Source organism: Pongo pygmaeus, chromosome 19 (assembly GCF_028885625.2).
Source record: "Pongo pygmaeus isolate AG05252 chromosome 19, NHGRI_mPonPyg2-v2.0_pri, whole genome shotgun sequence".
Lineage (NCBI taxonomy): Eukaryota > Metazoa > Chordata > Mammalia > Primates > Hominidae > Pongo > Pongo pygmaeus.
In genome coordinates this window covers 22312496-22339560 of record NC_072392.2, presented here as the reverse complement: position 1 = coordinate 22339560, position 27065 = coordinate 22312496, and the positions used below count along the sequence as shown (strand labels likewise).

At 46.0% G+C, this 27065-nt stretch overlaps 2 protein-coding genes across 2 annotated transcripts in view; one reads left to right on the top strand and one right to left on the bottom strand.

Moving 5' to 3' along the window:
• Positions 1-1494: 1494 nt before the first annotated feature.
• Positions 1495-17766, bottom strand: LOC134738759 (uncharacterized). The gene is made up of 4 exons (XM_063657034.1): positions 17661-17766; positions 17310-17423; positions 3112-4517; positions 1495-1727 (listed from the first exon to the last, which is right to left on the bottom strand). The coding sequence occupies exons 1-3, from the start codon at positions 17764-17766 to the stop codon at positions 3400-3402; spliced, it is 1338 nt and encodes a 445-aa protein (XP_063513104.1). The 3' UTR covers positions 1495-1727; positions 3112-3399.
• A 38-nt stretch (positions 17767-17804) lies between these two features.
• The window catches only part of LOC129017532 (dynein axonemal heavy chain 1-like), a 29763-nt gene continuing 20502 nt past the window's right edge, over positions 17805-27065 (top strand). Inside the window, 13 exon segments of the mRNA XM_054458144.1 lie at positions 17805-18014; positions 18410-18608; positions 18687-18931; positions 20132-20347; positions 21909-22073; positions 22887-23008; positions 23172-23277; positions 23831-24010; positions 24518-24658; positions 25192-25355; positions 25585-25698; positions 26436-26642; positions 26933-27038. Coding sequence (XP_054314119.1) covers positions 17805-18014; positions 18410-18608; positions 18687-18931; positions 20132-20347; positions 21909-22073; positions 22887-23008; positions 23172-23277; positions 23831-24010; positions 24518-24658; positions 25192-25355; positions 25585-25698; positions 26436-26642; positions 26933-27038 — 2175 coding nt within the window.

Sequence of the window (27065 nt, the reverse complement as noted above, 5' to 3'; positions counted from 1 at the left end):
CACCTCTTTTCTTTCTGAAGCAGCACTGTAACTTAATTGGAAGGGGATACAATCCAGTCTTTAACAGTTGGCCACTATGGTTCCAAGCTTGAGTATAACTACAAAATATCTTTTTTAATCCCAAGACATTTAATAAAAAGGAATAATGTTAACATAGCTAGAGCAGATTACTAGATGAAATGCATGACAGATAAAGAATTGATACAAGCACTATATTTCACTCAGGTCATTTTAAAACCACCATAAGAACTATGAAATCATTGCATTGGGCTGGGCGCAGTGGCTCATGCCTGTAATGCCAGCACTTTGGGAGGCTGAGGTGGGTGGATCATCTGAGGTCAAGAGTTCAAGACTAGCCTGGATAGCCTGGTGAAAATCTGTCTCTACACTGCACTCCAGCCTGGGCAGCAAGAGTGAAACTCTGTCTCAAAAAAAAAAAAAAAAATTGCATTGAATTGTGTGCTCCAAAATTTTCTTCATTCTCAACAATAAATGGAGATAGGTGATTATAAGAACACAATTCTGGCCAGGCGCGGTGGCTCACGCCTGTAATCCCAGCACTTTGGGAGGCTGAGGTGGGTGGATCACAAGGTCAGGAGATTGAGACCATCCTGGCTCACATGGTGAAACCCCGTCTCTACTAAAAAATACAAAAAATTAGCCAGGCGTCTTGGCGGGCACCTGTAGTCCCAGCTACTCAGAAGCCTGAGGCAGGAGAATGGCATGAACCCAGGAGGTGGAGCTTGCAGTGAGCCAAGATTGCACCACTGCACCCCAACCTGGGCGATAGAGTTAGACTTCATCACCAAAAAAAAAAAAAAAAAACTGTTACCAGGTGAGGGAAAAAACAAGACAAATTTTGTTATACTACATACAACAGCAATAGAAATTGTGGAACAGATTTTACATTTTAAATGCCGATTTGACTTATAATCTATACATAAAAGGAAAATGGAATTAGGTTTTTATTAACTAGTTTTATTAACTAGAAGAAGCTGTTATGAGAACGTCGACAGAAGTCTTCTGAGTATTTTCAAGTGCAAAGTTATTTACATTTAAGAAAAAACTTAGATATATAAATAATTTGTTGTGCAATAAAATTACAGTGCAAGATGAACTGTAATCTGTACAAAGAATTAAAAACCTAAATATGTCAATGGATCATAACTATCAAGTGACAACAAATGAATAGATTAATTTTTATAGGGCTCATGACCTCTGCTTATTACCTTTAAATGACTGCAAAAGAAAAAATAACTCTTTTGGCAGGTTAATATTTGGATTTTATCAATCATATCACTTATACCATGGGTCTCAAAATATGTTCTGGGCTGCATATATGTTCTGCATATGAATCTTGGAAGAATACTCATTTACTGTCAATAGTAGTTGTTTTAAAAAGTAAAATGACATTTTATGCAGAATTTTCTTCTTAGCATGCTGTGTTAGTTTCCTAAGGCTAGGAACAGAACAAATGACCACAAACCGTGGGGCTTAAGATGATAGAAATTTATTTTTTCACCTTTCATGAGGCCAGAAATTCAAAAACGAGGTGTGAGTATGATTGATTTCTTTGGGAGGCTTTCAGGTAAAATCTCCTTCTTAGCTTCTGGTGGTTTCCAGCTGTCCTTGGCATTCCGCGACTGTAGGCAATGTAACTCCAGACTCTGCCTCCCTTGTCCCATGGCCGTCTTCCCTGTAGGTCTCTGGATGTTCCCATGACCTTCCTGTAAGGACACAGCCATTGGCTTTACGGCCCACCCTAATGCACTGTGACCTTGTCTTAACCAAGTGTATCTGCAGAGACCCTGTTTCCAAGTAGCTTAACATTCTTGGGTTCCAGGTAGACATGACTTTCTGTGGGACACTATTCAACATGGGAGATATGCATGTATTTTTTAAGAAAATAATGAGTTCTGCCTCTGCTATAAAGCCCCTTTTCTTTTCATTAGTGTTTATTATTATGAAATAGCATGGAGAGTTGACAGAGCTCTAAGTAGTTCTGAATGGCCACAGCGTGGGAAACAAATGGGGAAGTGGGAAGAACTAAGATCTGATAAACAGTTCAGGGCAAGATGATAGAAGGGCATGTACCTCATGCTAAAAAAAAAAAAGGTGATTGCTGTTTTGTGGCAAGGAAGAACAATAAAAATTTAGAAATATTTATTAGGTGTCTATTCTTTGTCAATAATATGCAAATACATTCTGGGGATAATGAGCTGAGAAAGGTATGTGGCTTCATGTGTATCGCAGTGCAACAAGAAACCAATTCCTGAGACAGAAACAACTGGTAAAGGAGCACATTTAGTTTGTCAAGTTTGAAGTTGAAAAAAATTAAGTAGAAAACAGGTCTAGCCAAGCTGAAATGTTCCTAGTGTAAACAAAGTAATAGGATGAAAATCTCCTGATACCTCAATGGGAAAGCATGAAGAGATGACAGGAAATAGGATTCAGAGCTTTGCAACATTGGAAAGTGTTACCAGCGTTAAGAATGTTCTTAGAAGAAAGAAAAACATTGGAAAATAAAAAGAGAAAGGTGGTTGGGGTTATAACTTGGTGTTGAATAAAATTAAGGAACTGGAGGAAGAAAAGAATACACCAACTGAAAGAGCAAAAGTTGAAAATACAGAACTTATGAGAACATTTTAAATTTAACTGAGGAATGCTCAGTGAACAGTAGAGCTCTCCCCACCTCTTCTCCCTTTCTCGGTGGTCTTTTTCCCCACTTATTCCCCTCGCCCTCTCCCCACTGTTTTTTTCTTTTCCGAGATGAGTCTCCCTCTGTCATCCAGGATGGAGTGCAGTGGTGAGTTCTCAGCTCACTGCAACCTCCGCCTCCCTAGTTCAAGCGGTTCTCCTGCCTCAGCCTCTGGAGTAGGTGGGATTACAGGTGCTCGCCACCGCGCCCGGCTAATTCTTGTATTTTTAGTAGAGACTGGGTTTCAGCATGTTGGTCAGGCAGGTCTCGAACTCCTGACCTTGGAACCCGCCCACCTCAGCCTCCCAAAGTGCTGGGATTACAGGCGTGAGCCACCGCGCCCTGCTGTGTCCTCACCTTCTTCTTTCCCACCCTCCTTTCTCCCTCTCCGACTTTACAAGGTTCTTTCCCACCTTCTCCATACCCTCCTCCCCCTCTCCCTGCAGTCTTCTGGGCCCCACTGTCTTCCTTCCGCAGCCAACCCTTTTCAGTTCTGAAGCAGCGGCGGGGCGGCGGGACAGCGAGGCGGGGGACGGGGGGGAGGGGGCGCGGGGGCGGCAGCAGTCGTGATGGCACTGGCAGCAATCTCTTGGGTCTCCAGTTGGCTGCTGGAGCGGAGCTCAGGGGCCCAGCTCAGGGTGCTGCCTGGGCGCATAAACACACCGGGGGCAGGGACACAGGCGCGCATGCGTGGAGAGCTTCTAGGGGAAAGGCAGTGGGAGAGCGCGGAGAAGGGAGTGGGCAAGAAGACGATCGGGGGCGAAGACGGTGGGGAGAGGAAGAGGGGAAAAGAGATTGCGGGGAAAGAAAAGCGCGGCAGGAAGTCGCTGCTGCGAGAAGGTGGGGAGATGGAAACGGGAAGAGAATGGTGGGGAGGGGAAGAAGATGGTGGAGAATAAGAGGCTGGGAAAGAAGACGATGCGGAGAGGAGAAGAGGATGGGAAGAGACTGCGGCAGACAGACACTGCTGCGAGAAAGTGGGAAGAAATGGGAAGAAAACGGTGTGGGATGAGGAAGAAAACGGTTGGGGGTAATAGGCCGGGCGAAGACCGTGAGGAGGGGGAGCGGGAGGGGAGAAGAGGGAGCGGCGGGAAAACGCTGCTGCGGGAATAGGCGGGAAGGTGGAGAAGGGAAGCGAGCAGGTGGAGAGGAGGGTGGGGGAGGCCTTGGGGAGGGCGAGAGGGAGATGGGAGGAAAAGCCGACGCCACAGGAACCGGTGCTGCGAGGAGGCGGAGAGACTGAGAGGAAGAAAACGGTGGGGAAGGGAAAAATGTACCGGGGAGAAGAAGATGCGGGAAGAAGACTGTGGGGAGAGGGCAGAAGAGGATGCGGGAAGAGCGCGGTGGGGAAGAAGGAGGGGAGAAGAGAAGAGGGGAGAAGACGGTGAGGAAGAGGGAGAGGGGAGAAAAAGGTGGGAAGAAGACTTTGGGGAAGGGAGGGGTGGGAAAGGAGGAGGGTCGGGATGGAAAGGGGAGGGAAAGGGCAGAAGGTGGGGAAGAAGACGGTGGGAAAGGGGAGAGGCAGAGGGGAAGAGGAGGAGTTGAGGGGAAGAAGAAGGAGGGGAGTGGAAAGGGGCGAAAACGACGTTGGGCAAAGAGACGGAGAGGGGAAAAAGATCGGTGGGAGAGAAGAGGATGAGGCAGGGAACGAGGTCGGGAGAGGGGAAGAAAAAGGCAGAAAGACGGGCTGAGAAGACAGTGCTGGGAGAAGAAGGAGCGGAGGGAGGGAGAAGGGAAGCGGGGAATGACGATGGGAGAAGGTTGGGGACAAGAAGGCAGTGTGGGAGAAGAGTTGAGGGAAAAAGAAACAATAGAGATACTAACGTTTAAACGTCGTCGTCTTGAAGCAAAAGAATCAAGTGCTGCTTTAGAGTCCCGGCCTAACTTTGTTCAATAAATTCCCACTGCCAAATATCTTGTGATTGCAGTGTGGGTGATTTTTAGTACTTAGATGCAGAGCAGTCTCTGATTGTTAGTGACAGTGCTGTTAAATTGCATGCTGTTCACTAGCTATAAACGAAAACATCACATTTCCTTGAAGTGCACTTTAATATGTAATTCAAAAACTTTTCCAAGTGGCTCATTGGGGAAAAAGTAGAGGTGTGTACCTTTGGCTTTGAACATGGAGTCTCTGAATTCAGATTGCATTTGTTTCCCCAAATCTTTAAGATTGTGGCAGAAACATGATTGTGAATACGGCATTCATTTTGTAGGGCAGTGCATGTTATTTTAACAAAGATAGGGTAAACTGATATGCCTGTAAGAAAATGTAATTAATTCAATTTAATTCACTCATACACATTTAGGTTTCCTTAATATAAAAAACCCAAAAACAGTTAAATTGCCTTAGTCTTTTAACATAACTTCATGCTTAGAGTCAAGAGAATTTGTAAATGCAATCCTGTAATGCTGGCGTTGCGTTATGCCTATATAAAATAAATGTTAAACCTAGATGTTGCTTTTTTATTTGGCATTATAGAACTTCATAAAAGTTTATGTGTATTAATACTTACAGGTGAACTTGACATAAATTATTAATTGGTGAATGGTAACTTATTGCTTGTAAAATAAGCAGTTAAATGTAATGATGTAAATACATTTTGTATTATGCTATAGTTTTTTAAAAAATATTTTCTTCTTTTGTATTCTAGTTTAAAATCCTGGAATATACTTACTGATATCTTATTTCCCCATGAAAAGGCTTCCTCTAACTATACTGTATTTCCAAGCAAATGTCTGTACCAGAACATCAAGTGTAGAAATTCGGCAAAATCTGTATTTTAGGACAAGTGCAGTAGCTCACACCTGTAATCCTAGCACTTCAGGAGACCAAGGCAGGTGGATGGCTTGAACTCACGAGTCCCAGACCAGCCTGGGCAACATGGTGAAACCCTGCCTGTACAAAAATAAACAAAAAAAATTAGCCGGGCATGGTGGTGCACATCTCGTATTTTATTCAATCAAATTGAAGGCTTCATTTACACTTGGAAAACAAAATGATTTAATGTACTCATATAGAAAATAATTAACCTCATGCCCAAAAGGGGTTCACTTACAGCACACGTTCATTCATTCTGTCAGACGGTGGGTTAAATGTGTCTGAGCACCGCCTATGAGTCACGAACACAAGTCAGTATCCGCACTGAATATTACCCAAGCTTTTCCAGTCTCTTACATAGAGTAACACAGATAACTTGATGGACTTCATCTCTTTAATTTGTTGTGGAACACTTAACATGACCTCCTTGTATATAATTATCAATGCTGTTCTTAAATAGATGTTATCATCTGGATATTTACTAGACTTACAATGACTTACTGCAGATATGTCATCCATATCTAATGCATGCTATACTAATTTTGTAATCTTTACTTACTAAGTTTCACATGGTGGTTTTGATTTGTGTTGGAGATCAGGTGGTTTGTGTTTTGTTTTTGTCTTGTTATTTTAATATGAAGTAAAGTGGTTAAAGATTCTGGAAGCACAACTGTGCACCACCACCCAGTGAAAAGGTCCATTGTTAGTTCCCTCCGTGCAAGCTTTGGGTATTTAACACAGCATCAGGCATAGGCAACCTTTGCAACATTAAAACAGGAAGTTGCAATTTGAGTCATTCTTAGTCACCGACAGTCTCTATGTGCAAATTTAACAGCATGGCCACCCTATATATACATAGGACAGTGTTTGGACTGGGTTTTTAAAACTAATTATATCCTTTTGCCAAAAAAAACTGAATACACATGATAATACCTGCAAGCCACTATGCTTTCTTAAGAAAGACAGTATCTGAAAAAGATAAATGAAAACGAACTACATTTGCCTTTTTAAAAACATTCTATGTTATTGTGGAAGGAACGTCACAGAAAAAAATGGTTAGAAAAAATCTGAATCAGCATGAAATAAAATATTTTGAGGGTTATTGAACACTGTTCATTTTCATGAAAATAGGACAAGGTTATTTAGCACAGGTATTTCTGTGTTCTGCGGTGCTCGAACTTGCTCTGTGTGTGAAATGGCCTACCATTAATACAAGGAAATTTGTTGTGAAACATGTACTGTAGAATTAAGATGAAAATCTATCTGTGCTTAAGTCACTGAATTTTGTTAAATAAAACTTGGTTTCCAACATTGTTTTTTTTTTTCTCCAGAAATGCACTGTCTGCTAAACTCTTAATCAAGTGGAAGAGAGAAAATATTCAAGAAAAACAAAGCAATTGTGCACGTCAGTCTATAGTTGAAAGTATTCTGATACTGAAGCTATGTCCAGTATTTTAAGCTGCTTTTATGCAGAGTGATTACTTGTACATTAATCTCAGAAGATTCTAGATAGAAATTCAAAGGCCTTGGGCCCAGCCAATTAAATGTGACTCTCTGAGAGAATCCGAGTGATACTTACTTTCCCGTTTTCCGATCATTGATCAGATGGTTACAGATGCATGAAAAGATACATGATTTTTAAAAACAAGATAATGTTATTTAAAATATGTGTTCAGTGCTTGCATTTGCAAAGAACATAAATAGTAGATGATACTGAGAACATTCCTTAATAATCAGCAAAGATAAAATGTATTATTGTTGTGATTCTGAAAAAAATGGAGAGGGTTACCATGAAATTATTAATATTTTACTTACATTTGTTACCAAATCACTGAATTCAAAAGTAGAATTGCTGAAGTCACTGGAGTTTGATACTTCAGGATTGATGGTTTTGGCCGAATTCTTTAAAAAATCAAATAAAACTATATATGGTATAAACAACTATGTTCATTTGTTTCAATAGAAATTAAATATATATCCATACAGTATTCTTTGGTCAAATGGTCAATTGGATGGTTAACAATACTACTTCCTAATCAATTGCTTTGTCATTGTTAAGCTAAATCTTCAAAGAGTTTGGATGTTTTTAAAATAAGATTTGACTTGTAACTTAGATAAATATGAATTTGATAGTTATATTTTGATTTGTCATAGACAAATACTGAATGATTATAGAAAATTGTTTCAATATGTCAAATTAGTTCCATGGCACCCTTGGTTATGTAACTGTCAGTACTTGTGGGGAGGGGTCTTTTTTTTCTTAATTCTCAAGCCCATAAGCCATCATCGACAGTACTCAATTCTGATTCCTTTTCTTGGGGCCACATAAAATTTAATCCCTGTCTCTATTTCTAGAAAAATCTAGAAAAACTTCCTATCATGAGAGAGTCTTTTGCCAGACAATATAATAGTTTTTCAGGGATACAACTGCTTGGATAGATATTTTCAGTTTGGAGTTGTAAAATCATGTTCTATCATCTCAACTATTCCATATGCCAGCAGTATTTTGGGACTGTGACATTAACATTTTATTTTTCATTTTATTCACTTGGAAAAAATCAAATAATAACTATGCTGCTGACTTAGGACTCAGAGGTATTTGCTGTTTGATACAGAGTAGGAACACTGCAATTACTTCAAGAAAATGATGACATTCTTCTAGACTGAAAAATGCACGTGTCCTTGACCAAATAACAACTCTCTTTCTTGTACAGATGGCCTGGACACTCAGAAACTGGCTATTCAGAACATGGCACATCATAGAGATGAATTTTTAATAATTTTATTTGCCCATGTTTTCTGATTGTTCTATTTCACTGTGAACTCTCAGTACCAACAATTAATAACAGATAATTTGGAGGCTGGTGTTTACAACTGATTGATCACACTGCTTACAGATTTCTTTGTTCCTTCTCCACTCCCACTGCTTCACTTAACTAGCCTTAAAAAATAATGAAGAATAGCAGGGTGCAGTGGCTGATGCCTGTAATCCTAGCACTTTGGGAGGCTGAGGCAGGCAGATTGCCTGAGCTCAGGGGTTCTAGAGCAGTCTGGGCAACACAGTGAAACCCCATCTCTATTAAAATAACAAAAAATCAGCGGGGTGTGGCAGCATGTGCCTGTAGTCCCAGCTACTCCAGAGGCTGAGGCAGGAGAATGGCTTGAACCCAGGAGACAGAGGTTGCAGTGAGCCCATATCGTGCCACTGTGCTCCTACCTGGGCGACAGAGCAAAACTCTGTCTCTAAAAATAATAATAATAATAATTAAAATTTTTAAAATGTAAGAAAAAGTCATAATTTTGTCTTTTTAAACATAATTCTATGCTGTGACAAAAAAGACATTTATAAATATAAGCATTTTATTTGTAGTATAGCATACATTCAAATTAGGTGCTTGCACAGACATTTTGACAAATATTGCCATTTCTCTTTTAACACATAGGTCCTTAGTAAGCACGGCTTTCTAACACCAGTTTAAAACATTTTTTAATTCCTTTCATCTAACCAATTACAATATAAAAGTTTCAAGAATGGCACAAAGAAACAAAAAATTATTTGTCAAGGTAAACAATATTATCAGACATAATCAAGAACATTTTTATAAGATAACTTTGTGAGGTCAACAACAAAACACAAGTGAGAGAAAATTTCAAATACCATTTTTTATGATGAATAAATATCAGACTTATGCTTCTGATAAAGACAGACCAGGTATCTTAGAATAATGTAAATTAGGTTTTGTATGTAAAATAACATTTTAAAACAAATCAGGTCCAGGCACGGTGGCTCACGTCTATAATCCCAGCACTTCGGGAGGCCGAGGCAGATGGATCACCTGAGGTCAGGAGGTCGAGACCAGCCTGGGTAACATGATGAAACCCCGTGTCTACTACAAATACAAAAATTAGTAGTGGCATGCACCTATAGTCACAGCTACTTGGGAAGCTGAGGCAGGAGAATCCTTTGATTCTCAGAGGTGGAGGTTGCAGTCAGCCGAGATTGTGCCACTGCACTCCAGCCTGGGTGACAGAGCAAGACTCCATCACACACACACACAAAAATAAAATAAATAAAAATAAATCAGAGGCAATAATTTAATTTTTTTTTAACATTAACTGAGTTAATGCACAGCTAAGAATTGTCAGGCTAGGATTTGGAGAGAAACAGCATCTAGAGAAATAAGAGCTGCTTTGGCCTGGAGCCATTTGTTACTTCAGATGGGATATCTACCCAGGTTGTGTTAAACCTCTGTTAGTCTTGTAGAGGCCCCCAGTTTGGTCATGGATATTAAAGGCTGCTGGTGCATTAAAGCAGTGAGAAGGCACCAGAATTCACCCAGTCACCACAGCAGGCTGGCTGCTCTCCACCTGAGTGCCCCCAAAAGGTTCCAACTCCAAATTTTTATGAAAGTAATTCAGAATTTGATTGTCCTTATACTTCTGGCATGAGCAAATAGCAATCATTTGAGAAAGAAAACATTAGTTGGGCCTCTAAAGACAGACAAAACCAGTTGTTCACCCACTATGTTTTGTACATTTGCTCAAAGATATGAGGGTCAATGAAGAAAAAAACACACTGTGAGAAGGAATAAACAGATGCCAAGGAAAAAGAAAAAAATGTGTCAAAGCAACTAGAATTACTATATTCAAAGATGTAAGGTCAAGCTTGGAAACTTCAACAAGAAAGTGGAAACTATAAAAGTGACAGATTAGGGTAAATAACACACAAAAATTCTAAGACTAAAAAATGTGAGGAAGCAAAAGGTCACTCAATATATGAGTTTAACAGCAAATGAGACACAGCTAAGTAAAGAAGCAGTGAATTATAATTGATATCATAAGAAACTAACCAGAAAAAATATGCATGTTTATACATACATTCATAAAGATATATGGTTACAAGAGCTTAAGAGTCACTGAGGATATTTAATAATAAAATCTAATATACACTGAAGAAAAGAGAGGAAAATAAGAATGGGACAGAAAAATATTTAAAGATCCAATTGCTAAGAATTTTCTAAACTTAATGAAATGTAATAACCTACAATTTCAGGAAGACAAACTCCTGGTAATGAAGCTGCAGAAAACCAAGAAACAAGTAGAAATTAGTAGAGCTTCACTGTGATGTAAGACACTAACCGCTAGTCAAAAAATTCCCTACACAACCAAAGTATCTTTTAAAAATAAAGATAACATTAAAACATGTTCAGATGAGTAAAAACTGACAGAAATTTTTTTTTTATCAGCAGATAGACCCTAAGTGAAATTCTAAAGCATGTTTATTGAGAAAGAAGAAAAAGCAAAATGACGACAAATAAATATTTTCAAGAATTCAGGGATGAATGGAGAGCAGCAAAAGTGGCAGATATCTTGACAATACACAAATGGACTAAAACAGCAATGCCTTGGGGATATTAAATACATAGCACAGACCCAATTCACACGCAAGTATAAGTACATGTGAGAAGGGATAACAGGGCTGGGCGTGGTGACTCAGGCCTGTAATCCCAGCACTTTGGGAGGCCAAGGCAGGTGGACCATGAGGTCAGGAATTCAACACCAGCCTAGCCAACATAGTGAAAGCCGTCTCTACTAAAAATACAAAAATTAGCTGGTGTGGTGGCGGGTGCCTGTAGTCCCAGTTACTTGGGTGGCTGAGGCAGGAGAATCACTTGAACCCAGGAGGCAAAGGTTGCAGTGAGCCGAGATCAAGCCACTTGCACTCCAGCCTGGGTGACACGGCGAGACTCTGTCTCAAAAAAAAAAAAAAAAGAGGAGGGATAATAAAATTAAGGTCCTTCTTTGCATTTTCCAGAACAATAGTACAAAGAATTAATAACTATTAAATTTTGATGAGTCAAAAAATATATTGTAATTTCTGGCTGGGTGCGGTGGCTCATGCCTGTAATCCCAACACTTTGGGAGGCCAAGGTGGGCAGATTAAGAGGTCAGCAGATCAAAACCATCCTGGCTAATACATGGTGAAACCCCATCTCTACTAAAAATACAAAAAAATTAGCCGGGCATGGTGGCAGGCACCTGTAGTTCCAGCTTCTTGGGAGGCTGAGGTAGGAGAATTGCTTGAACCCAGGAGATGGAGCTTGCAGTGAGCCCAGATCATGCCACTGCACTCCAGCCTGGGTGACAGAGCGAGACTCTGTCTCAAAAAAAAAAAAAAAAAATGTAATTTCTAGTAAATTACTCACAGGAGAGTAAAAGTGTATAAATTCCAAACCAAAGGGAATAAAATGAATGTTTAAGAAAATCTACATTCATCAAAAAAGGCAAGAAGTGCCGAGAAAAGGCAACAAAAAGCAGGCAAGACAAAAAGCACCTGCGAAAGTGGTAGATTTCACAGCGACTACTATTGAGGGCAAATTGTGATTGGGGAAATGGCAGATGGGAAATTCTAGACTGTTGAGGAAACTTGATCTGAGTATTGAATTTATAGGTGTTTATTTCATGATTATTTTGATTTGGGTATGAAATTTATAGGTGATTATTACATTTAAGCAGTATATTCATATTTTATGCACATGATTACAGTCTAAAACTTAAAGAAATTAAGAATGAAGATTGATCTTGCTGACTTGGAGGAGTCCATGTTTTTTGCTGTCATTTCCAAGGCATTATGTTATTTCACAAGTTAGGGAAAGCTTAGCGGATGGAAACGGTAGAAATATGAAGATGTTAGGAAATGCATGTGCTCTGAAAACAGGGAAGGACAGAAATTCATGAAAGCCAAATAACACGAGTAGCACAAGGTGGAATACTATAGCTCCTAGCAGAAAAAAGAAAATTCTTATTTACATTGAAACAACTAGACATTTCCTTTAAGAACTTAAACCCATAGTTCTATCACCTCTTTCTTTACATTTTTGGATAAATGTGATCCTTGGTAGCTCTTGATGATATAAATAAAATGTGAAAGAGTTGGTAAAGGTACAACTATGCATGATATTTCCAGATTCAGAGGTTAAGGGAAAAAATTGTGATTGATAATGTGAGTAAGGTTCTTCTAGTCAAACATGACATAAATTTTAAGAGAGATAAATACACCTTTTTGTTAATTTAGTAATGGTCTATGTATTAAATTTACGGTTAGTTTTCAGTCTTATTTCAACTTGAGTCTTTCTGGACAGCAAGTATGTAGTCTTGAAAACAGAATGAAAATTACAGTACAAAAGAATGAAGACAAGTTTTCAAATTTTTGGCTTCAGGAACTGCTTATAATCATAAAAATTATTGGGGACCACAGAGTAATTTTATTTATCTGCATTATATGTGTAGGTATTTACCATATTAAAATTGAAACTAATAAATTGAAAGAAGTATGTTAGCTGATTCAAAGCAATGATGACAAACTCATTATGTGTTAACATAAGTAATAAATTTGCATGAAAAATTAAACAAAATAGAAATGTGAGAAGTGATATTATCTTAGTTTTATTAACCTCTTTAATGTCTGATTTAATAGATTGTAGCTGGATTATCGTATTTAACTCCACATTTAATCTGTTAAGATATGTTATTGAGTTTAAACAAGTGTATGAAGAAAATCTGGTCTCACAGAGAAAAATAATTGGAAAGGGAGAAGTATTTTAATAACCTTTTCAGGTAATGGGGGACAATCTTCTTCGATACTACACTGAAAATTTTAAAGGGGTAGTTTCTTAAAAGTTAGCTGTAATGTGGAATCTGGAACCTTAAATATGAAAACTCCTAAAACTCTTAAGATTGAAAAAAGATTAAATTTACTCTAAAATCTGTTGTTCCATCTTATACTTTTAATTAAGTTTTACCTATGCTCAACTTTATAATATCACCCATTAGACATTGTTTCATGGAGTTAAACAGATCTTTTAAATGTTGGCACATTTCATTATACAATGTCAAATAAACAACAGCTTTGTTAAATCATTGCCAGCCTAACCAGAAAGATCTTTAGGTGTTTGGACAGCAGTCTGGCTCACAGTAGTTGATAAAAGTTTTCCAAAATTCTTGTTTTTAATTCAGATTTTAAATTTTATCACTGACATATAGGATATTGTCAGTTTTTCTTGAAGTGAGAAGCTCACTGTTTTTCACTTTTATTCAGTCTTTACCATCTAATAAATGTTACTTCTATTCTTCCCTAAGAAATCTGGAATTCTCTGGTACTACTGTCTTCCTCTCATACTCCAAACCAATTCATCAGTAGATCGTGTTGGTGATTCTTTTAAAACATATTGTGAATCCAAGCATCTCTTACAGGTCTACTGCTGCCACTCCACCGAGCCACTATCATCTCAGGTCTCGATTAGTAGCCTGTCCTTCTAGATGCTTTTTACTCCTTCTACTGTTCCTTTTGTCTTTCCATGAAGCCACGTAGCTGATTTTTTCAAAAATGTCATTTAAAATGTCACCCTGGCCGGGTGCGGTGGCTCACACCTGTAATCCCAGCACTTTGGGAGGCCGAGGTGGGTGGGTCACGAGGTCGGGAGATCGAGACCATCTTGGCTAGCACTGTGAAACCCCGTCTCTACTAAAAATACAAAAAAATTAGCCAGGCATGGTGGCGGGTGCCTGTAGTCCCAGCTACTCGGGAGGCCGAGGCAGGAGAATGGCATGAACTTGGGAGGTGGAGCTTGCAGTGAGCCGAGATCGCGCCACTGCACTCCAGCCTGGGCGACAGAGCGAGACTTCATCTCAAAAATAAATAAATAAATAATAATAAAATAAAATAAAATGTCACCCTTTGGCTCAAATCCTTTAAATGTGGACAAAACTCATCTTTTCTTTTTCTTTTTTTAATTTAACTTTTAAGTTCAGGGTACATATGCACACTTGTTCCATAGGTACACTTGTGTCATGGGGGTTTGTTGTATAGATTCTTTCATCATCCAGGTATTAAGCCTAGTACCCATTAGTTTCTTGTCCTGCTTTTCTCCCTCCTCCCACCCTCCACCCTTCAAAAGGCCCCAGTATTTGTTGTTCCCCTCTGTGTGTCCCTGTGTTCTCATCATTTAGCTCCCACTTATAACTTGCTAAGGATAATGACCTCCAGCTCCATCCATGTCCCTGCAAAGGACATGATCTAGTTCTTTTTTATGGCTGCATAGTACCCCATGGTGTATAGATACCACATTTTCTTTATCCAGTCTATCATTGATGGGCATTTGGGTTGATTCCATGTCTTTGTTACTGTGACTAGTGCTGGAATGAACATACACATGCATGTGTCTTTATAATAAAATTTTATATTCCTTTGGGTATATACTCAGTAATGGGATTGCTTTGTTGAATGGTATTTCTGTCTTAGGTCTTTGAGGTATCGCCACTGTCTTCCACAATGGCTGAATTAATTTATACTCCCACCAACAGTGCCTAAGTGTTCCCTTTTTCTCCACAACCTTGCCAGCATCTGTTATTTTTTGACTTTTCAGTGATAGCCATTCTGAGTCGTGTGAGGTGGTATCTCATTGTGATTTTGATTTGCATTTCTCTAATGATCTCTAATGTTGGACATCTTTTCAAAAGAAAACTCATTTTTCTTGCACTGTTGAGCTGATTACCATCAGTTCCAAACCTCCCCCCTTTACCCTGCTTGTCAGCTTTGCTTTGTCTTTGGCACACTGTGAAAATCTGCAGCATCTGCTGGAGGGACGCTGGAGAAGGATGGAACTCTTCTTCCTAGTTCTGAGTGCTCCTCTTAGCTTGCTCTTTTGGGGGACAGTAGCCAACAGTGGCCATCACCTCTCTGGGGACAGAGCAGGTCACAGGCAGCACCTAGGGGAGCAGCTTCCCAGTGTTTTGTCAGTGTAGAAACTCAGCAAAATTCTCTGCTGTCAAGCAGGCCACATCCTCACCCTCTCCAAGGAGGTCTAGCACTCAGCTCTGGTGTGTGTGGCAGATTCTTCCAGATTTGTTTCTTCCTGCAGTGCTTGCCTGAAGCCCTGTAGAGTGCAGTGGCAACTCCCTGAATTTGCTATCCCTATTTTGTGTGTGTGTTTGCATTGCCTTTCACAAGCTTGCCCAACCCACAGCCCAGGACAGGTTTGGACGAGGCCCAACGCAAATCTGTAAACATTCTTAAAACACTATGAGATTTTTGGCTAGGTGCCAGTGGCTCAGGCCTGCAATCCCAGCACTTCGGTAGGCTGAGGTGGGCAGATCACTTGAGGTCAGGAGCTCAAGACCAGCCTGGCAAACATGGTGAAAACCCGTCTCTCTCTACTAAAAGTACAAAAATTAGCCAGGTGTGGTGCCACATGCCTGTAATCCCACCTACTCAGGAGGCTGAGGCATGAGAATCGCTTGAGCCTGGGAGGCAGAGGTTGCAGTGAGCCAAGATCATGCCACTACACTCCAGCCTGGGTGACAGAGCAAGACTCTGTCTCAAAAAAGAAAACAACAGGCTGGGTGCAGTGGCTCACACCTGTAATCCCAGAATTTTGGGAGGCCGAGCTGGGCAGATCAGGAGGTCAAGAGATCAAGACCATCCTGGCCAACATAGTGAAATCTCATCTCTACTAAAAATACAAAAATTAGCTGAGCATGGTGGTGTATGTCTGTAGTTCCAGCTACTCAGGAGGCTGAGGCAAGAGAATCTCTTGAACCCGGGAGGCAGAGGTTGCAGTGAGTCGAGATCTTGCCACTGCACTCCAGTCTGGCAACAGGGTGAGACTCCGTATCAAAAAACAGCACCACCACCACCACCAATCAAAAAACCAAAAACAACAACAACAAATAACCAAAAGAAACAAACAAAAAACTATGATTTTTTTTGTGATTTTTTTTTTTTAGCTTATTAGCCATCGTTAGTGTTCATGTATTTATTTTATGTGTGGCCCGAGACAATTCTTCCAATGCAGCCCAGGGAAGACAAAAGATTGGACACCTCTGCTTTAAGAGATAATTCCCTGAAATAGTTAACAGTTATTTACTTTCAATTTTCCTTATTCAAATTACTGTGCAGTTTTGGTCTCCTGGTTGGACAGTAACTGACCACAATGTCTTCCAAGGCCTTGCATTATTTAGTTCCTGGCATTGCTCTGAAACTGTCATCTACCATCCTCCCATTGTGTACTTTGCTCTGGCCTCACTGATGGACACATTCTTCCCAGAACATCCTCCTACTTAAATTTGTCTTACTTTTTGCCTAGAATCTTCTTCTTGCTATTCAAATGTCTCATTACCAGAATTTTCCACATATGATATAAAATGTGCTTCCAATACAACACTTTCTCTCTACTTTAGCCTGCTTCATTTTTCATAAAAGTTCTTGTCACCACATGACATGTTACAGTCATTTATTTCCTGGCTCTCTGACTCTTCTCACTGGAAAGTTATGCCCTTGACAGCATACACAGTCTGTTTTGTTCCTGGTTAATCCTTGTGCCTGCACCTCCGCATAACCTAGCACATGGTAGACAATGAAACGACTGAACGAATTAATGAATAAATGAAGTAGTATACTTCCTAGATGAGAAAACTGAGACTCAAAAGTGATAAGTACCAAATCAGTATAACATAAAAGTTAGGAGTTTAAGCTCTTTGGGGAGAAATGTGAGTTTAAATGTGGGTTTTGCTACATCCTACTAGTGTAACTTACATATATTTCTTAAATTCTCTGTGCCTCATTTTCCTTATCTGAAAAATGTGGATTTTAAAGGTAACTAATTTATACTGTGGCTATACAGAGTAAATAAATTATGTATATAATATGCCTAGTACAGTGCTTGACACAAATTAACAATTTGTTAATTGTCTGGGGTCTCGTCTGGGATGCCTGCACTACACTTCCCTCCTCACAGCACCACAGGGCACTGCTGCTGCCTCTCCCTGGAGTCCAGGTCCTGCTACTCATCTTTCCAGAAGCCTGTGGGCTGCACGGGCCTGCTTCAGGGCTGCCCGAGGCCTCTACCACTGTGCAAAAGCATGGGTCAGTCAAACCGATCAGCCAGCCCCAGTCGCCCACTGCCTGGCCTCACTTCTTGCATTCAGGAGGTGCTGAGTCAACATGTGATGGGGAAGCAGATGGATGAATGAATAAATGGCTGAAAGAATGAACCCAAAGGCCAAAGAGATGCCTAGGCAGCAAGCTCCAGAAAGATACAGAGTAGCAAAGTCCCCAGCTCTTCTGTTGTGTCCTTGGTGGCCTACTGGGCAGTGGGCACAGTGTCAGGGCACTGGGTCTCCCCTGGCTTTGCTGTGAGGAAACTGCTGACTCCAGGAGAACAACCTCCTTAGAACTAGGAGGAGTGGACATCCTGGGACCTCCGGTTCCCTGGGTTTGCATGGGAAGGCATGGACACATGTGGGACTGCAGGGGCATCTGACCCGTTGCTCCTTGGCCTGAAGCTGGTGGTAGCTGGCTTCTCCATCCACGTGGAGATTTTATGGGCACAGGAGATTGCCAACAAGGTGCGGCATGTCAAGAAGCAGCTGAAGGACTGCCAGCAGCTGGCCGTGCTCTACAACAACCGCAAGTGCATCTTCAGCTTGCCTATCACCAACGTAGGCCTCCTGCAGACACCCTGCCCCCATTCCCCCGGGCTTGAGGAAGCAGCTCATGTAGATGCAGCTGCCAGGAGGCAGGGCTCTGGCATTTGGGGGCAGGACCCAGCAGGCTGCAGAGTGGAGATAGCCCAACCCTGGCCCTCAGGTTGAGGAGGCCCCTGGTACCAGGCAGGGGACCTGAGGGTCAGCCCAGGTCTGGTGCAACAGCTCAGAGCCCAGATCTCAGGTGGGAAGGGAAGAAGGGAGGCCAGGCCCAGGTGTGTGGGGGCAGGGTCAGGCACATCAGCCAGGAGCAAGGGAGAGGGAGAGGACCTGGCCCAAGAAGGGGCAACATGGAGAGAGACTGGGGAGCATCCCAAGACAGCCCCAGCTCTGCCCTCCTGTCCCTGCAGTATGACAAGCTCTCCAGGATGGTGAAGGAGTTCCAACCCTACCTGGACCTTTGGACCACAGCCTCTGACTGGCTGCTCTGGTTGGAGAGCTGGATAAATGACCCCCTCTCCACCATCGATGCCGAGCAGCTGGAGAAGAATGTGGTTGAAGCCTTCAAGACCATGCACCAGTGCGTGAAGCAGTTCAAGGACATGCCAGGTAGGGAGCCAAGTTGACCAATCCCCTCCTCCCTGCCTCTGCCACCTGCCTCTCATGCCTTTCTGTCCTACCCGGCAGCCTACCAGGAAGTGGCCTTGGACATCCCAGCCGGCATTGAGGAGTTCAAACCATACATCCTGCTGATCTATGGGCTGCGCAATGCTGGCATGTGGAACCGGCACTGGGAGACACTGTCCAACCAGATCAATGTCAGGCCCAAGGCCAACCTGACCTTTGCTCGCTGCCTCAAGATGAATCTGCAGGACCATATCGAGAGCATCAGCAAGGTGGCCGAGGTGGCTGGCAAGGAGTATATCATCAAGCATATGGGCAGCCACCAGTGGGCCTAGCCACCCCAGCCTGGCCTCCTGCTCTGGCAACCACAGCCACTTGGGAGGATGACAGTAATAAGCCCCATCCCTGGGGTCATGAGGCCCAGGGGTTGAGATGCGTTCTATTAAGTGAGTTAATAATGCACATAAAATTCTTGACAGTGTCCACCGTTGCTATTATTCTTCAGTTACTCCTCTCAAGAGCCCCCGGAAGGAGCTAATAGCATTAGCCTCAATTTAACAGATGAGTCAGGCCAGGTGCAGTGACACATGCCTGTAAATCCCAGCACTTTGGGAGGCTGAGGAGGAAGGATCGCTTGAGCCCAGGAGTTTGAGACCAGCCTGGGCAACATAGGGAGACCCTCATCTCTACGAAAAATTAAGATAATAGCCAGGCATGGTGGCACAGGCTTGTGGTCCCAGCTTCTTGGGAGGCTGAGGCTGCAGTAAGCGGTGATTATGCCACTGCACTCCAGCCAGGGAGACAGACTGAGACCCTGTCTCAAAACAAAACAAAAGAAAACAAACAAACAAACGAAAACACATAAATCAATTAAGGCTCAGAAGGATTCAGCAACTGGCCAGGGTGACACAGTAAATGCTGGAGGTGAGACCAACGCCCACACTCCTAACCTTAGCTGCCTCCCAACATGTGCGTACAACCACATGCAGCACATGTGTAATAACAGTGAACTGGGCTGAACACAGTGGCTCACGCCTATAATCCCAGCACTTTGGGAGGCCAAGGCGGGTGGATCACCTGAGGTCAGGAGTTGGAGACCAGCCTGGCCAACAAGGTGAAACCCCATCTCTACTAAAAATACAAAAAATAGTCGGGTGTGATGGCACATGCCTGTAATCCCAGCTACTTGGGAGGCTCAGGCAGGAGAATTGCTTGAATCTGGGCGGCAGAGATTGCAGTGAACCAAGATTGTGCCACTGTGTTCCAGCCTGGGTGACAGAGCAAGACTCCACCTCAGAAAAAAAAATAAAAAAAAAAAAGTGTGACTTGGCCCTGAATTCAGAGGAGGGGCTCACATGGGACTTGTTGCCAGACAAGCCAAGAGTATTTGCCAGAGCGGCCATGTGGAAGTCATGGCCAGGTACTGTCTGCTGCTTCCCTGGGCAGGGCTGGTCAGATAGCATCAGGATCAGCCCCTCCCAGGACTCAGCCTGGCTTGTCCCCCACCCCAGGCACTGGACGAGATGGAGAAGGAGTGGTCGACCATCCTGTTCAATGCACTGCCCTACAAAGCGACAGACACCTACATCCTGAAGAGCCCGGATGAGGCCTCGTAGCTGCTGGGTGACCACATCATCATGACCCAGAGCATGTCATTTTCACCCTACAAGAAGCCCTTTGAGCAGCACATCAACTCCTGGGAGAACAAACTGAAGCTAACCCAGGTCGGCCCTAACCCCAGTCCTTCCCTCATCGCTCCCCCTCTTCAGAGACCCTGGCCCACAGGTGTCACTGATAGTCTCTGGGTGGGGTTCAAAGCATTGCAGTGCCTTGCCCCCATTCACACCGCACCTGGCTCTCTGGCAGGCCCCTCCCTACTGCATTCAGGGGGGGCAACTAAGATGGGTTCTCCATCCATGAGGTTCAGCTACTGGATGAGGCAGATAAGGGTGCGTAGGGGCAGCATTTGGGTCCCAAAATGTGGCTGAGGATGGGCCTGAGAACTGCCAGCCGGCCTCCCCAGGGCTGCCTGAGCTTGGACCAGGACTTCCAGCACTGACACTTTCTGGGCCGGATGTCACAAGGCCCCAGAGCACCTCAGTGCCCTTTCCCACCCTGTCCTGAGCTTCCATCCTCATCTCATTTGAAGCTACCTTGGTTGAGGGGACTGGGCCACCAGGGACTGCACTTGTCTTGGGCTCTCAAGGCCAGAGGCAAGAGCTGCCCACAGAGCCCTGGAGGGCAGTCCCGGGGCGAGCCTGCAGATGTGACTGTGATATCCCCTTCCCCGGGCCTCCCTGAGAGCTGTTCAGAGACCTCCAGCTAAGGCCAGAAGCAGGTGAGGAGGGCTCATCTGTGTGCCTGGACCACCCAGAGATGCCTGAGCTGGTCAGCACTGTCCCAGGTCCCCCTCTGCTCACACTGTCCACTTGACCTGGAGTTCGACACCCACCTTCCATCTTCTCCAAGGCCCAGCAACAAGCAGCCTCGCTGATTCTCCCTCACCCTCCTTCAAGGGGTTCCCACCGAGGCCACTGTCAGTGCCTCTTACAGAGTCCACTACACATGCCGGGCCCATGATTCAGCGGCAGAACTGGCCTCTTAGTGGTCTGTGGGCCCCTCAAGGGAAGGGACCAGGCCTCATTCCCCTCTGTTTCCCCTAGTGCCCACCAGGGCCTGGCACAGTCCTGACACTGCTGACTGTGACCCCCATCCCATGAGGAAGAAATGGATGAGTGCGTGAGTTTGCGCTGATGGGAGAAGACAAGAGATATATCTTGAATGGGGAATTTTGAGGCAGAAGGGGGAAATGGCTCATTTTGAAGATGTCTCACCCTTGGACTCATGTTTCAGAGAGTATTTTAGGACTCTCATACTCAAGACCCATTGAATCTCAGAGAATCCTGGGGTCATGGACCCAGAAGTCCTTCCAGGAAGGAGGCTGGTTGGTCTCCCAGGCACTGAGTATTTCCTGTCACTGCAGGCTTTGCTGGTGTGGGTGTGTTCCTCCCTTTGGAAAAGCAGCTCCCCCAGCTCCTTTGGAGGCTTGGACATCCTGTGGGGATGTGGGACTTCTCTGGAGGGCAGGCATCCCTGTATCCTCTTTGTTCCCTGGAGTATCACAGATGACAGCACCATCTAGAAATCTCCCTGTATACATTGGCTTTGGTGTCCAGTGCTCTGCCCAACATGCTGGTGTGGTGAAATGTCTCAGTCATTGGGACAAACCCCAGCTTGGACCCTGACAGTCCATATCACACCCCTCTCTTCCCTTCCCCTCCCCAGGAGGTTCTGGAGGAGTGGCTGAACTGTCAGCAGTCCTGGCTCTATCTGGAGCCCATCTTCAGCTCTGAGGACATCAACCGGCAGCTGCCTGTGGAGAGCAAGCGCTACCAGACCATGGAGTGGATCCGGAAGAAGATCACGAAGAGTGCCTATGAGAAGTGGGAGGCAAGCTCAATGGGGGTGGGAGGGGCAGCTGGGATCCCCAAGGGCCCTGGTCACATTGCTGGTAGCCTCCTAGTCTCTTCCCTCCCTACACAGAAAAGGCTGGTGGACAAGCCTGAGGACTTGGTCTTGACCCATGTCCTCCAGAGTGGGCTCCCCAGCCTCAGAGTTGCTCCTTAGAGGCACAGTCACTGACGGGTTTTCTCTTGGAGATCCACAGCCCATATTAGCGTTTTTTTGTTTTTTTTTCTTTTGAAATGGAGTTTTGCTCTTGTTGCCCAGGCTGGAGTGCCATGGTGCAATCTCAGCTCACTGCAACCTTCACCTCCCTGGTTCACCTCCCGGAGGCTGAGATGGGATTCCCCTGTCTCAGCCTCCCAAATAGCTGGGATTACAGGCATGTGCCACCAAGCCTGGCTGATTTTTTTTTGTATTTAGTAGAGCTGGGATTTCACCATGTTGGTCAGGCTGGTTTCAAACTCCTGATCTCAGGTGGTCCACCCTCCTCAGGCTCCCAAAGCACTGGGATTACAGGTGTGAGCCACCATGCCCGGCCCATATTAGCATTTTAGAAGCCCTGACAAGTCCTGCAGCAAAGCAAACTCTTTAGCTTTGTTTAACTCTAACTTGTTTGACCATAGAATTTTTTCTGTGGAGCTGATGGATGCAGCCACTGGCTCAGGGAGAATTTTTCTGCATCTTCCTTCCCAGGCCCCGCTGAGGGGCTTTGGCTGGTGTGGGTGCTCTGGGATGAGCCTGCCTTGCTACCTGGACCATGCTCACTGCCCATTTCTGTGCATGGCCTGGGCCCTGCAGGTGATCAACGTGTGTTCCCACCTGAGGATGCTGGACAGACTGCGGGACTACAGCAAGATTCTGGACCTGGTGCAGAAGGGCCTCAGCGAGTATCTGGAGACCAAGCGGAGCGCCTTCCCCAGGTGGGTGCCACCTGGCCCATGCCCACTCTGCCACTGTCTGCTCATGAGGCTGAGGCGTCCAGGGCCCTGCTCAGGCTAGGGTGCGGGGATGTCAGTAGGGCTGGGGCAGCTGGGGCCCAGGGAGCCTGCGTGACCTGCTTCCTCACCCCTGTTCCCCTGGCAGATTCTACTTCCTGTCAGATGACGAACTACTAGAGATTTTGTCGCAGACAAAGGACCCCACAGCTGTGCAGCCACACCTGCGCAAGTGCTTCGAGAACATCGCCCGAGTGGGCAGCTGAGCCCGGGGCTCAGGGCCAGGAGCATGAGGTGTCTTCCCAGGGAGAACGTCTCTCCTTTTGTGATGAGCCCTTTTAGCAGGAAATGTGTCAAATGACATTCCTGGTCTTTGGAGACACACCTGGGGCCTGTGGGAGGAAGGTCAACTGCAGAATCCCCAGCTCAGGGCTGGGGGCCCTGGAATTCTAACTTACCAGGGGCTCCCTGTCCCCCCAGCACACTGCAAAACCTGAGGCCAGAGGCCTGTGACCTGCCTTGTCTTCCCTCATCTATGCAGGAGGCCGGGGACATGCAAGGCAGTCAGCCTCCTTCCCCAAAGCCTGCTTCATGCCGGGCCTGGGCTGGGGCCTGACCACTGCTGGGGAGAAAGCAGGCCATCTAGCCTGGGAAGGCCCAGCCAAGATAGACTCTTGGGGGAATGGGAAGGAAGAGCTTTCTTCCTGAGGTGGAGGGCACTGGGCAGGCTCAGCGCTGAGGCTGTGGTGGGCAGGGCATCTGGGCACACCAGGTGTGACCTCACTCCTGCTCCTCCACTGCTTGCAGCTGCTGTTCCAGGAGGACCTGGAGATCACGCACATGTACTCGGCCGAGGGGGAGGAGGTGCAGTTGTCCTTCTCCATCTATTCCTCCAGCAGTGTGGAGGACTGGCTGCAGGAGGTGGAGCACAGCATGAAGGCCAGTGTGCACGACATCATTGAGAAGGCCATCAGGGCCTACCCCACGGTGAGCCACCCGCAGCCCATACAGCCTTCTACCCTGCGCCCCTCTGCTCCCTCTCAGTGCCCCTCCTGCTCCAGCTGGCCTTGTCTTCAGGCTGCAGCCATGAGGTCCCTGGGAGCTCAGGTGGGACTCTGGAGTCTTTCCTTTCCACACACTCCAGAAAATGAGACTCACTCCTAATGATCATCGAGATGGCTGTTCTGGTTCCCAGCACTGACTGGGTGCCAGGCCCCAGGCTGGGCCCTGTCTTGCAGTCTTTCTCTCAGCTCCATGACCATAACCGGCAGCTGGGCTCTAGGTGACTGCCCAGCCTGCAGAGTCAGTTAAGAGATATCTCTGCCACCCCAAGAAGCCCAGAGCATAAGGGCTTCTGTGCTCTGAAGGGACTGGTGGCATCAACAACTGGAGCCAAGTCTGAAAGCCAGAGCACAGACAGCATTCAGAGGAAGAAGAAAGAATGGGATTGGGGCTGCGGCTGTCCAGGTCAGCCTGCCCATGCTGTCTTCCCAGATGCCCACGACCCAGTGGGTTCTGAACTGGCCTGGCCAGGTGACTATCGCTGGGTGCCAGACCTACTGGACCATGGAGGTGGCAGAGGCTCTGGAGGCTGGTGACCTCAGAAGCCGGCTGTTCCCCCAGCTCTGCCAGCAGGTTGGAGTCAAGAGGACCCCTGTCTGTCCCCCTCCACCCCCCACATGGCACAGGAGGGCCCAGTCCCTCCGGGAGCTTTCTCCTATATTGAGTCTGGAAGAGGCCCAGGGTTGGGTCTAAAGGGGAGGTCAGACACCCTTGAAGTGTCTCACAACCAGCCACCCACAGGAAGGATGGGCCTGAGGTGATGCCCCCTCCCCAAGGGTCAGTGAGGGAGCCACGTGCCTAGTCCCTCCTGCACAGTACGGCAGGCACCCCTTGCCCTGTGCTCCGGCGCCTTGCCAGGCTCCCCCTCCCGGCCTTGAGGGTTCAGACAGCACCACATGCTGCAGGGAGGCAGACGCCAGGCATGTGCCTCCATTCTACTTCCTTCCTTCCTTCATCTGCCCAGTCCCTGCTCCCCTCCCAACTCAGACCATCAGAGCCCCCCATGATAGAGGGACTGTTCGTGGCAGAAGCCCACCCTCTGTGAAAGGGGAGGGTGAGGCTCCTCGTGGTACCCTGATGTTTGACAGTGCACCCCACTCCTGCAGCTCGGTGATCTGGTGGCCCTGGTGCAGGGGAAGCTGTCCTACATGCAGCGGGCAGTGCTGTCAGTGCTAATCATCATTGAGGTCCACGCCAAGGACGTGGTGAGCAAGTTAATCCAGGAGAACGCGGTCAGTGTGAATGACTTCGAGTGGATCTCACAGCTGAGGTGAGGATGTGGGATGCCCCCAGGGCCAGAGCAGCTGCCAGGAAGGGGCAGGGGAAAAGAGGAAAGTCAGTTAGCAATAAGTTGGTCCCTGTCCTCGAGGTTCTGGGACAAGCTGGGTATGGGTGCCTTGATGCCCTCATTCCCAAAAAGAACGCTCTCTCCTTGACTATATACCCTGCCCAGTGGCCCATGGCCCCATGGCCAGGCCCTCATCTCCCTGCACCGCCAGGTACTACTGGACAAATAATGACCTGTATATCCGTGCTGCGAATGCTGAGTTCATCTATGGCTACGAGTACCTGGGCAACAGTGGGAGGTTGGTGATCACGCCCCTCACCGAGAGGTGAGGGTTCCACTCTTGCTCTTTCCCACACTGAGATCCTCCCTCCAGTTCTCTGGCCCAGGAATCCAGGGACCATGGCCACTCTGGGGTGATCTAGCCCATCAGAGCAGTGCAGGGTTAGGACCAAGGGCTTTGGGCTCAGACCTCAGTTCTGCCTGTCACAGGTGGAATGACTTCGGGCAGGTGACTTGACCCCTCTGTGCCTGAGTTTCCTCTGAGGCCTCCTCACGGTGGTAATGAGAATTTCATGAGCTGATACATGTGGAGATCTCAGCACATGTGTGGCACTCAGTGAGCATCTAATGGGTATGCACTTTCCTGTTTTATCCATCAATTTCTCCTTTAATGTGCCAGAGGAACTGAGCTGAGAGACATCATGGGTGAGCTCTTTTCTAATAGTTCTCTCCTAGCTCAGTCAGTCATGTCATCTTGCCACCTGTGTCTAGCACCAGCTGGATTTTCAAGCTGTGTTTTAAGTGAGGAAAGTGAAGTGTGGCCACATGTCGGCCATCCCCAGGGGTCCCTGGGCAAAGCTGGGCAGGGCGGTGAAATGGGACAGGGAACGTGCTGGGCAGGTGTCCACAGGATCCAGTCCTGACTCCGGAGCCAGGGCTGGGCACACCCCGGCCCCCCAAAAGGGGATGGGGGTGAGAGGCCCCAGTCCACAGGAAATTCTAAGGAAAGGGGGAGTGTCCAGGCCATGTGTGGCCCGAGCTCACCTCCTCTCTCTCCTGCAGGTGCTACCTGACACTGACCAGAGCTCTGCACCTCAAGTTTGGGGGTGCCCCAGCTGGCCCAGCTGGCACAGGCAAAACTGAGACCACCACAGACCTGGGCAAGGCCTTGGCCATACAGACCATTGTGTTCAACTGCTCTGACCAGCTCGACTTCATGGCCATGGGCAAGTTCTTCTAGGGCCTGGCCAGATGAGGCTGAGTGTCAGCGTGGCACAGGATGGGGTAGGACGGACGAACTCTCCTTGGGGAGGGCTAGGTGAGGGCACTGCCTGAGACGGGCCTTGAAGGATGGTGGAGGGGACAGAAGGGGGTAATAGGCATCAGGGCTTGGTCCTGGGGGCATTGGGGTGGGGAGTGGCAGTGGATTGAAGACTGAGCTGATGGAGATTGCCCCTGAGGGCTTCCTCCCAAGTGGAGTTGGAGGGGGCCCTCAGAGGGAGGTGCCCAGGTTGGGCTCTGAACACATGTGCCCCATCCAATGTTCCGGCCTCACTCAGTGCTGGGGCCTGGACCTGCTTCGACAAGTTCAATCGCATCGACATCGAGATGCTGTCTGTGGTGGCACAGCACATCACCACCGTCCAGAAGGTGCAGCAGCAGCGGGTGAGCCTGGGGGCCCCACCTTACTCC

Excerpts from the sequence above, each read along its gene's own strand:
- LOC134738759 (XM_063657034.1), bottom strand. The coding sequence starts at position 17,766 with ATGTCCACTCCTCCTAGTTCTAAGGAGGTTGTTCTCCTGGAGTCAGCA. Across the intron at positions 17,424-17,660 it reads GACACTGTGCCCACTGCCCA|TGGTAGAGGCCTCGGGCAGC; the intron begins GTAGGCCACCAA and ends GCTTTTGCACAG. Across the intron at positions 4,518-17,309 it reads CAGCAGTGCCCTGTGGTGCT|TATCTCTATTGTTTCTTTTT; the intron begins GTGAGGAGGGAA and ends TTTAAACGTTAG.